General features: G+C 45.6%; 2 protein-coding genes across 3 annotated transcripts; one reads left to right on the top strand and one right to left on the bottom strand.

The window, feature by feature from the left end:
* Positions 1-241: 241 nt before the first annotated feature.
* Positions 242-7534, top strand: LOC123144342 (protein argonaute PNH1). 2 transcript variants are annotated; one of them, XR_006471383.1, is made up of 21 exons: positions 242-1136; positions 1253-1467; positions 1559-1851; positions 1961-2070; positions 2199-2305; positions 3314-3446; positions 3538-3654; positions 4241-4348; positions 4427-4498; positions 4601-4723; positions 4835-4994; positions 5104-5225; positions 5355-5492; positions 5567-5709; positions 5956-6018; positions 6131-6194; positions 6269-6404; positions 6516-6589; positions 6767-6853; positions 6955-6986; positions 7097-7171. XR_006471383.1 is itself a non-coding variant. In XM_044563444.1 (21 exons), the coding sequence occupies exons 1-21, from the start codon at positions 747-749 to the stop codon at positions 7255-7257; spliced, it is 2856 nt and encodes a 951-aa protein (XP_044419379.1). In that variant the 5' UTR covers positions 244-746; the 3' UTR covers positions 7258-7534. The 2 variants fall into 2 exon arrangements, 1 of the variants encoding a protein (XP_044419379.1); XM_044563444.1 differs by having other exon boundaries at positions 244-1136; positions 6759-6853; positions 7097-7534.
* Positions 7535-7713: 179 nt separating this feature from the next.
* LOC123144344 (plastidic ATP/ADP-transporter) lies at positions 7714-11196 on the bottom strand. Its single transcript, XM_044563445.1, has 5 exons — positions 10395-11196; positions 9932-10195; positions 9703-9846; positions 9272-9619; positions 7714-8351 (listed from the first exon to the last, which is right to left on the bottom strand). Exons 1-5 carry the CDS (start codon positions 11109-11111, stop codon positions 7965-7967), a joined length of 1860 nt encoding a protein of 619 aa, XP_044419380.1. The 5' UTR covers positions 11112-11196; the 3' UTR covers positions 7714-7964.
* Positions 11197-11775: the final 579 nt, after the last annotated feature.

An 11775-nucleotide genomic window follows, 5' to 3' on the forward strand; every position in this document is an offset into this window, starting at 1 on the left:
ACCTTTGACATATCCATTGAAAAAAAGCTCGAGTTTTTTTATACCGGGGTGTAGATGAGCTCTAGCACCGAATTGAATTTTTGCGGTGAAACGGGCCGTAAGATGGATGCATCGCATGACACAAGTGCGTCTTTGAAAACAGCGTGCACACACCCCAACCGGAGGCCGACGCTGCTTTCGACGCCACGGCCACCAGCGCTGGCACAGGTCGCCATATTAATTCCTTCTTCGGTGAGGTCGCCGAGGCTTCCTCCGCCACCCCCTTCCGTTCAATAAAAATACTCCCGCCTTTCTGTAGCCCACCCACTGCGCCACTGTTCGTGACCTTTTACAGTGCTACCCTATCCCCGCTGACGCCTGCTCCGTTTGGTAAAAACGCCGTTGGTCAGGTGGAGTTATGGCTTGGGTACTGGAACAAGGAAGGATTTTAATGCCGGAGGACGTCGTCGCCGCGAACCCTTTTTCGTGCGCGCTGCGGCTGTCGCGTCAATGCCGACCTCTCCCTTTTATGGCGCGCGGAGCTCGAATGTCTCGCTCCCTGTCCCGGTGGTGATCGGGCCGTGCTCGTGCCGTCGTGTCCGCATTGACGCATGCTAGCTAAATCTTGGCTTTCTTCTTCTACTATCTCTGCCCACTGGTACTTCCCGCTGGACGGCGGATCGAGTTTCCTGCCTGGATTCTTGATCGCCAGGCGGCTGCTTTGTCTTGTTGCGTGAGCGCGGCTCCCGGCTGCCACGTCCGGCGGGATGCTCGAGGTTTTGGAGGTGCCGTGGACGGTGGTCGGCGGTAAGGCGGCTGGCGGGTGCCCGGGGCCGCCGCGGAGACAGGCGCTACAAAGCAGCTTGGCGCAGCCCAAGGCGGCCGCGCGGTCGCCGGGGGCGGGAGGCAAGAAGTGCAATTCCGGTGCGAGCGGCCCACGGCGCAACGGCGCGCGGGCGAGGAGCAAGGAGGAGGCGGTGGTGCCGGCCGCGTGCACTGGCGTTGTCGCCGTCGCGCCAGCGGAGCCGCCGCCGGTGTCGAGCAAGGGGCTGGAGCTCTGCCGTCGTCCAGGGTTCGGGAGGGCGGGCACGCGCTGCGTGGTGAAGGCCAACCACTTCCTCGCGGAGGTCGCCGACAAGGACCTCACCCAGTACGACGTAAGTCGCTCGCACTCCTAGCCTCTCGCCGAACACAACGTGGGCGTGCATGAGCAACCGTGGTGACCGTGACGGTGACACCCACCACGGCGGGGTGTTTTTGCGATGTCCTGCAGGTCAAGATCACGCCGGAGGTGAGGTCGCGGAGCATGAACCGGGCCATCGTGGCCGAGCTGGTCCGCCTCTACCGCGCGTCCGACCTCGGCATGCGCCTCCCAGCCTACGACGGCCGCAGCAACCTCTACACCGCCGGCCGCCTCCCCTTCGACGCCCGAGAGTTCGTCATACGCCTCGCCGTCGACGACGACGGCGTCTCCGGCGCCACCGCCCGGTACACACAATCGGCCGATCCGTACGCAATCACAGTACGCCCTAAGGCGCCCCGTCTCTGTGGACGGCTAATTGATTTCGTTTGCCTGCAGCTGTACCTGCAGGGAGAAAGAGTACAAGGTGGCCATCAAATTCGCCGCTGGCGCCGACCTGCGCCACCTCCGGGAGTTCATGGCGGGGCGGCAGCCCGACGAGCCGCAGGGGGCCCTGCAGGTCCTCGACGTCGTGCTGCGGGAAGTCGCCAGCCAGAGGTACCTCTCCGTAAGGCGGTCGTTCTACTCGCCGGACATTAGGACGCCACAGAGGCTCGGCGATGGCTTGCAGTCGTGGTTTGGCTTCTACCAGAGCATCCGGCCGACCCAAATGGGATTGTCACTCAACATTGGTGAGATACTACTCTATGGCATTGGTTGTCCCAGAGTTACTTATCTATTGATGATCCAAGTGATTGCTTCCTTGTGTGTCCTGAGCTTACACCCGGGTGCCGATTTCAGACATGTCGTCCACGGCATTTGTCGAGCCGCTGCCGGTGATCGACTTCGCGGCGCAGATCGTGGGGAAGGATGTCATGTCAAGGCCGTTGTCGGACGCGAACCGAGTCAGGGTAAATTGTGTTGCACACTTGCATTTATGCGCTAAAATCGCTACTTGTTTGGTTGTGAACGGGAGGTTTGTTAGTACTTCATGCCTTATGCCTGATTAGTTTATATGGCTGTGTTTGGTGTCAAGCAGATAAAGAAAGCTCTACGCGATTTGAAGGTCGAAATCACTCACCGAGGAAGTTTAAGACGGAAGTACCGTGTCTTTGGCCTGACAGCGCAACCAACTCATGAACTAATGTATGTTGTGGAATCTCTGTTGGTGTTATTCTTGTGTTCCTGTTTCTTGCCTTCCATTTTACTTTCCAAATAAATGGGGACTATCAGTTTTAATGCCATAAAATTTACCTGATTGAACTTTAAATGTTATGGGAACTTCAGTTTATCCCAGGATAATTTGTAATTTTATACTGGCAACTGAAATGTTTGTGTAATAATTTAAAATATTGGAAGAAAAATGATCTGACAGGCATACACTATTGTTGATGGATCTACTCTGAGAAATAGAGTACTTAAAATATGTTGTAGTATGAATAACATTTTCTTAACAACTTGAGCACTCAACTGGTTGATGTATGAAATTATATGCAGTTAGTTAGGCCTCCTTTGGTTCATAGGATAGAATTATCATGGGAATAGGAAAGTCATAGGAAATGGGATGGCATGTATCTTAGTTCCTATAGCAAATGAGATTGGTTCATAGGATAGGAATTTTTACATTAGGTCCAAGCTAATGTTTATTTTTCCTTTGAAATGTGAAGGATAGGAACCAATCCTACATAGGAATAGGAATCCATTCTTATAAACCAAAGGGCTCTAAAGGAATATATCTTAAGTGGGATGTTCGGCCATTGGTTTCAGAACTGACTGTAAGTCTGAATCTGATCAAAGATGAAACTTAAGTGCCTTTTACTTTGGTTCGAAAGATGACCGTCCCATTAGCCAGCCTCATCCACAGCTTCGCTAGATTTCTTTGATCTTTTCCTATAGGAATCCTATCCTATGGAATTCCTACAAACCAAAGGAGGCCATAGTTAATAATTTTTTGGTGTTATACGTTAACATGTTCTTAGTTATAACTGTATGTTAATTCAAAATTGTCCTAACTCCTAATGTGCATAGTGTATTGACGGTGCATGGCATATTGGCATATTGTTACGCAAGCATGCACTTCAACATACAAAAAACGAAGTAGTGGTGCTTGGGCTAACATTACAGCACCTGGGTTTGCTCTTTTTCTTGTAACAGTTTCCCAATTGACGATGAAATGAAATCGGTTGTAGAGTACTTCACGGAAATGTATGGTTTTACCATAAAGCAACCGCATCTTCCCTGCCTTCTTGTAGGAAACCAAAAGAAGCCAAACTATCTACCAATGGAGGTCAGTAACTAATGTCTCTAATCTCACGCTGACACAACTTTCGCCTTTTACTATTGCTGGATCCTGCGTGACACAAGATGCTCATTGACAGGCCTGCAAGATTGTTGAAGGTCAGAGATACAAGAAGAGGTTGAATGAAAAGCAGATCACATCATTGCTGAAAGTTACATGCCAAAGGCCTGGAGACAAGGAAATGGATATTCGACGGGTATGGAGTGTTTCTTGGTATACTCAAAAGTGATTGAACTTGGCAATATTTGCAGACATCATTCATAAGAAATGCAGATGCTAACTTTATTTTGAATAATTTCTTCATTTTTTTTTGAATAATTAACATTGCAAGTTATTTCATTCTTTGAGTAGTACATTGAAGAATATTGTTTGCTTCATCGACACACTTTGCAACAGACATGACAGCTCTGTATAGCTACTGTTTGTTTTACTGGCACGGCTGTAAGTGTGGCGGCACACTTACCAGCCTGCTCCACCTTCAACCTGTCACCGAACTCGCACGACTTTTTCCAATACCAATTTATTTGCCACACCCTTTCTAGCTTGCCACAGTTTAGCAGGAAAATCTTGGCGAAGCTCAGTTATGAACCAAACGTGCATGTACTTTGTTTTTGTCAGTGCTTCAACATAATTCAGTCAAAACCCGATACAGAAAGAGTACAATTTTCACTGCTCGCTGCCAATTCTTCTTGTTTTGTTTCATTACACAACATTGAGTAACATAAAACATGGTCTGGCCCCTACCAAAATTGCCTAAAAGACTAATAGGCAACTGTTTTCAGACCGTTCACCAAAATGGATATGATCAAGATCCTTATGCGAAGGAATTTGGGATAAACATAAGCGACAAACTCACCTCTATTGAAGCAAGAGTTCTGCCTGCACCCTGGGTAAGATCAATGTTATTCTCCAATTTGCTATTGCCAGCTATTATGTGCTTATTCCTGGCTTGCCTTTTTTGTGTGAAGCTAAAATATCATGATACTGGAAAAGAGTCAGAGTGCTTACCTCGTGTTGGCCAATGGGACATGAAAAACAAGGTTAATATCCACTCTGCTGAAGTCATCACTTCTCAGTTGTAGTAGAGTTACTATTGTGTATGAAGTTGTCAATTCACCACTGAAATAAAATCATTGTTGCAGAAAGTTGTCAATGGATGCATTGTGAATCATTGGGCATCCATTAACTTCTCAAGAAGTGTTCAAGAAAGCACTGCCAGTGGATTTTGCCAGGAGTTAGCCCAAACGTGTAAACTTTTAGGCATGGTATACCTTTCATTTATGCTAGTATATTATATTATACAGAGGCTTGCTTTTTTCAGTTGCAGAGTAGCAATAGTTTTTCAAGTAACTGTTATTTGTTAAACGGCATTGCAGGAGTTCAACAGCGAGCCTGCTATACCAATGTATTCGGCTAGACCAGAGCAAGCAGTACAGGTGCTTAAGCATGTGTATAACGCTGCACTGAAAAAACTCAAGGGAAAGGAGCTTGAGCTTCTTTTGGTAATCCTCCCTGACAACAATGGCGCATTATATGGTGAGGATGCAGTTTCACCTCCTATTGTACAGTACTTTGTTGCAAATATTTTTCAGTCCTCTGCTCGTCCTTTCTGCTTTTCTCAGATATAATGAGTATTAATTTTCAGGTGACATAAAGCGCATTTGTGAAACCGAGTTGGGATTAATGTCACAGTGCTGCTTAGCAAAGCATGTATTTAAGATCTGCAAACGATACCTGGCGAATGTCTCACTCAAAATCAATGTTAAGGTAGTTATCAACTGGGAGCAATGGTCTTTTTTCACACGTACAGTAGATTCCACGTTCAGAAAGTAAGTTAGTCTCTGATGATAGAGACAATCCACTATATCTCATGTTTGACAATTTTGGTGAAATCAGATGGGAGGAAGAAATACCATACTCTTGGACGCGGTAAGTCGGAGGATCCCATTGGTCAGTGATATACCGACGATAATATTTGGTGCGGATGTAACACATCCTGAAACCAGAGAGGACAACAGTCCATCGATTGCTGCGGTAAGATTTAGCATTACTCTGCTGTCTCTTTAACCAAGTTTCCATATGATTTTCCTCTAATACGATGCTTACAGGTTGTTGCTTCTCAAGACTGGCCAGAAGTTACAAAGTACGCTGGATTGGTGTGTGCTCAAGCTTATCGGCAAGAGCTCATCCAGGACCTCTACAAAACATGGCATGATCCTCAGCGAGGCACTGTAACCGGAGGCATGATCAGGTATTTCTCATGCACCGAGTCACACCCTTAATAACACATCATCTGTAAAGATAACACAGAAGTTCACTCGAGACGACAAAGAAGCACAGAACAATGTGTGCGTTTTAATCATCCGTCATCATGCACAGTGGAAGTGTTAAATAGAGCATCCGACTTTAGATCATTGGATCTCTCAGAAAAAATATCAGGACCCCCATGCACAGAATGAGCTTGACGAATTTCCTTTCTGTATGTAACTTCATGCAGGGAGCTTTTAATTTCCTTCAGGAAAGCCACAGGGCAGAAACCATTGAGAATAATCTTCTACAGGTACTTCACTGTGCATGTTGGATATCTCTTGCAGAGTGCAAAAGGCTCGCTAATGCCACCAGTTTTGTGTTGTATGGAAGTTCAGATAATTACGAATTCTTTTCTTCTGCAGGGATGGTATCAGCGCAGGACAGTTCCATCAAGTATTACTTTACGAGTTAGATGCTATCCGTAAGGTTGTCAATGATGTTCTTCCTATTATTGGACATGCATATACGAATATCCTAATTAACCCCTTGGATATTTTCAGGCCTGTGCATCTCTAGAACCAAATTACCAACCTCCAGTGACGTTTGTGATAGTCCAAAAGCGTCACCATACAAAACTATTTGCAAACAACCACAACGATAAAAGTAACACCGACAAGAGCGGAAATATTCTGCCTGGTATATGTCATTCCATTTCCACCATCAAGATATTGATAACTCATTTATTGATTTACATTTTCTTTCCCCTAATAAATTTTCATAACTGCTCACTGGTTGTGCCTAAAATAGGCACCGTTGTCGATTCGAAGATATGCCATCCCACACAGTTTGATTTCTACCTCTGCAGTCATGCTGGAATTCAGGTAAGGATGTGTCTGATCGAATTTGAAAGGATTGCCTTGATTTCATATTTTGCGGCTATGATTATAGGCTTGAATGTACAAAATGCAGAGAACAGCCTGATACAATAATTATATCGTTAAAGCTGAGATGATCCTATAGTGAGTTAGCTAATCTCAGTGACATTGCCAGGGCACCAGTAAGCCAGCACATTATCATGTTCTGTGGGACGAGAACAATTTCACGGCGGACGAAATGCAGACATTGACAAACAACCTTTGCTACACGTATGGTGTTCCCATCCTACTCATGATATTTTTTCAAAACCAAAATTGGATTTCTTTTTCAGTTTGAAGAATGTCTTACCAGCTATGTGAATCCGTTGCAGGTATGCGCGTTGCACACGGTCTGTTTCTGTCGGTAATTTCTTCTTCCTTCTCGCGCCCCTGCTGAATACATTTTCCTCTTTCGACGTAACAATGGTGACAAATCTGAAGTTTGGCCTTTGGTCTGTTGTGTTGTTTGAGCAGTGCCGCCTGTTTACTATGCTCATCTAGCCGCATTCCGGGCACGTTTCTACATGGACCAAGATAGCCTCTCGGTGAAGAATGCCAACCGGACGAATGGAAGTGCCATGAAGACTATGCCAGCGGTGAAAGAGAGGGTGAAGAGGGTGATGTTCTACTGCTGACAGGCACTCGGACATGCTATATAGCTAACACTAGGAATTAGAGGTTTATATTAGATTTTAGATATGTAGGACGGGAAGAGTGAAGAACTAGGTATCTTGTCCTATATAAACTTGGACTATGTTTTGTTAAGATTGGGCACAACATCCTCCGTAATATAGCTAATAGATTGGCAATGTCAGTCCGGAAAATGTGCACACATATATGGTTCTTAAGGGCACCTCCTTTTCTTAATTTTGCAGGGATTTATGCCATATTTTGAGTATATATGAAACACAAGAATTTTGGGCATGTATTAATGCAAGAATTAGACACGGCTCGTGACTACATTTTGTCGGATCAGTGTTCAGAACGATTAGGATTTATTTAAATAACAAGCAGTAGCAAAACAAGGAGCAGTGATTTTTTAGCATGGATTAATAGATCTGTGAAAGCAGATTTTTTGCAAAATTGTAATATAATAAAATCAAGAAAAATAGTTTCATATCTACGGGGTGACAAGCCAAACAGCTACAGATAAGTAAACGGCGGCTACAGATACTCGCATGAAGTCAAAAATATGCTACAACAACAGAAGAACAGGCCATCTTATTTTCCTTATCAATCATTCTACTGCCTTTCCCAGCAGCTCCACATGGCAGGCCCAACCAAGCAACGTTTGCTTCCATCAAAAACTCATACTAACTAAATTTCTGGGGGTGGAAACTTATTAAGACTGCTTGCCAGATTTTTCAGGGGCAGTAATCTCGGGTTCTTGCGACTGTTTGATGACCGTACCGTTCGTGGAGCTCTGGCTGGCGACATTTTCTTGAAGGGAGCCGTTTCCTGTCCCAACGACTTGAGCTGTCGTTTCTACTACCTCTGCTTTCAGCTGCTGTTCCCTCTCCAGGTCTTGCTTTGCCAGGGGAGAAAACTGCGAATCGAGGGACCTTACGGCGCCCAACCACGCGATGACAATCACCAGCAATATTCCTCCAAGGTACGGCGTTGAGTTTGCAAGAGACCCAAATGACAAGATCATGAACTGCTGGATCAGGGCACCTCCAGATTTTCCCAATGGGTTGCATACCACATCTATTGCTGCCTTGCCTTTGACCTATAATCATGACAAGAGAAAAAGTTAATAAGTATCGAGAATTCGACAATAGTCAAATATTTGTTAAAGCAAGCATCAAGGCCTGTGTACAGTGCATGCTTCGGCTCTTCATCATAAAATTTCTGATAATTAAATACAGATCATTTTTTTCTTTCAGGAAGGCGCGAGAAAAGCACACCTTTTGTCATTAGAAGAGGGAACAACAAACGAGTACAGATAACTGACAGATAACATTGAGCAAGGATTCTAGTGTGCGAGACAATTACGATTGGAAGGAAGAATAATGAAGCACAACAACTTAAACATACTTTGATCATATAAATATAACCGAATTCTAGTTACAATCAATGAATTAATCAACCGTTATTTTTTTAACCAGACCTAGTCAAACTATACAGTTTTGCATGTATATTTTATCATATGATAATTGATTTTCATTTTGTAATATAGCAAGTATATCAAATGAAGTTTGTGTTCTATTCACATTCTTCCTTATCTGTTCTCAAAATCTATAGTATGTTTTGAACTGTACTAAACTGATACACAGCAAAGAAGCTTAAAAGTACTCACTCTGTTCACTATTATAAGACATTTTGGATATTTCAATATGGACTACATACGGACTGAAATGAGTGACAAACAAACTAAAACACGTCTATATACATCCAATTCAGAGAAAAAACTTAGAACATCTTGTAATTTGGAACGGAGGAAGTACCATACTAACATAACCATCATAACTGATGGCACGTTCTGTTTTTATTTCAGTTACTAGTAATTTCAATTTCAGATCTTGGAAAGTCAAAACCATATGAAACATCACTAGTTGGTTTTGCCGTGGGTTCCCAAGTACTATATTATACAATGAATAACTGGAGAGATATTTTCTACATTAGGAACAAGTAACTTTCAGCACTAACCTTCATGTCCTCATCCAAAGGAATGTACGCCATTTCTTTGCAAGGATCGAACAAACTGTACTTTGCACTCTTACTGAAAATGTTCTGTAGTGCCCCAACGAAGACCGCCGCAAGCAAAGGCGTCATCCCAAACGTGGCTAGAAGAGGAGTGAGTGGCTCACCAAACAGAAGCAGTGAGAAGAATCCAACTCCAGTGACAAGCAACACTGCAGGGGTGATTGTAGCTGCAACTCCCCACCCGAATTTTCTAAGAATTAATCTCCCTAACAACATCATTGTAAACGTAGCTATGCCAGTAGCCGTTGAGAAATCACCCATGAATGAAGAATACTCGTTAGGACTTGGGAACTGCAACAGAACAACATAATAGTTAACTACTATGTTGTCTACATACTACTATGAAGTAAGTCATGATTTATGGATGAACTTACCTGTGCCTTCAATTTCGATTTCCATGTCACCTCTACAAGGTTGATGCTTATACCATAAGCAACGACCAGTGTGGCAAGATCCCTCACATATTGAGATGATACCAGCACCTTCAAACTCTCCCCCATGCTAAGCTTTGGCTTATTCTGTAAGATTTATGTACAGCACCGTCAACAGAAACTCTATTATATATACAAGTAGTAAAATCACAGAAACCATAACAAAGCTAACCTTCTTCTTCCGTTCGACCGGCAGAGATGTTTTATCAATAACATACTTGTTCACTCCCCAATAGATACCGGCAATGACGAAACCCAGTACAACCACTATGCTCATCATGCCCTTCAATGAAATAGCCCATCCGTCCACCCCTGGACCCAAATTCTGCCTCATGTTTGAGAAGTATTTCACCGTGCGACCAGAGAAGATGAGAGCCACATTGGCCCCAAGCCCGAACAGCGGGTAAAACTCTTTAGCCTCTTCAACCGTAGTAATCTAAGAACAACAGTACGGGCACATGAGAAACTGTATAACAGTAGGACCATCTACTGCGACTGATTCTGAAACAGTAATTTATAAATTCCTGTGCACACGTACTTTAGTCGTTCCCAATATTTTGGAACAACGGAGGACCCAACAATTTTGCACACATATTGCCAAGATTCCGGAACGAGAAGTGTTTCGCTGAGTGTACCTGATTGGCGAATCCCCAAAACAGGACGGAGATGACAACGCTGCCCCAGAGCTCCGCCATGACGTAGAAGAGGCAGAAACTCCACACGCGGAGGATGGCGACGGGCCCCAGAAAGCTGGGGCCGAGCGACGCGAGGAGGCGGTCGGCGAGCGCCGTGGGGTGGATGGCGTCGCGCATAGGGTAGAGCACGTACCCGAAGACGCCGAAGAAGGCGATGAAGGGGAAGATGACGGTGTAGAAGAGCGCCTCCTTGGAGAGCACGTCGGCGAGCTTGGAGTAGAGAAGCATGAAGCCGATGGCCATGGGGAGGTTGACCCACGTCTTGAGGAAGGGGATGATCTCGGCGCTGCTCCCCTTGGCGGTGACGACGAGCACGTCCTTGGTGTCCCTCAGGATGGTGTAGTTGAAGAGGATGCAGAAGAACATGAGCCCCAGGGGCACGATCTTCTTGAGCGTGAGCGCGTCCACGCCGAGGAACTTGCGGGAATTGTCCGGCGCATCGCCGGGCACCGGCGCGGGGGAGGCGACGGAGGCGGCGCGGGGAGGCCTGAGGCACGGACGGAGCGGGAGCGCGGCGGGCTGGCGGAGAGGGGTCGGGGTGGTGGGGAGGCGGAGGGGCGTGGCCACGAGGCGGCGGTGGCGGAGGAGGTGGGCATGTGCCGCGGAGGGGAGGGCCGGGAGGCGAAGGCGGTGGCTTGCGATGAGGCCGGACTCCATGGGGGCGGAGAAGGTGGGAGAATTCCCGGGATGGAGGATGGAGGAGATAAGGGTGAGGGGCTCGGGCAAAGCAGGGGGTTTGGGCAGGGGAGGGTTCTTTCTTATACCACTCCTCTGATGCCCCGCTGCCACCGCTGGCGAGAGATTAGAGAAGATGCCGGTGGCTTAGGGTGTGTTTGGTTTGAGCCCCAACTTGCCCAACCAATTTTTTGGCATGACCAAAGCAAGGGCATGACCAAAAATTTGGTAAGTTATTGTTGTTTGGATCATAGCCATTGTACCAACCAAAATTTGGGCAAAACTGCTAGGCCCATTTGGTTTGTAGCCAACTGAGTTGGTAAAATGTTTGTCAACTTTGATTAATTATGATACGGTTTAATACAAACTAACAAAAAACAAGAAACATAGAAAACCTACTAGTTCCAATATGTCAAAAGAAAAATCTTGTTTTAATACGTGTACTCACATATGTCACCATGCAAATTTGATCTCCGTAGTACTGCATGGCTGTTGTTGGGCTGTACTAATCATGATTTACACGGCCAGTCACACATGATTAATTGATCCAACCAAAAACCACGTAACAGACGCGCGTCAGTGCGTGACTGTTTGGCTTCTATCAACGTTTTATTGCCATGTTTTAATCTGCCGCATTGATCTCATA

This window comes from Triticum aestivum, chromosome 6D, assembly GCF_018294505.1.
Source record: "Triticum aestivum cultivar Chinese Spring chromosome 6D, IWGSC CS RefSeq v2.1, whole genome shotgun sequence".
Taxonomy (NCBI): domain Eukaryota; kingdom Viridiplantae; phylum Streptophyta; class Magnoliopsida; order Poales; family Poaceae; genus Triticum; species Triticum aestivum.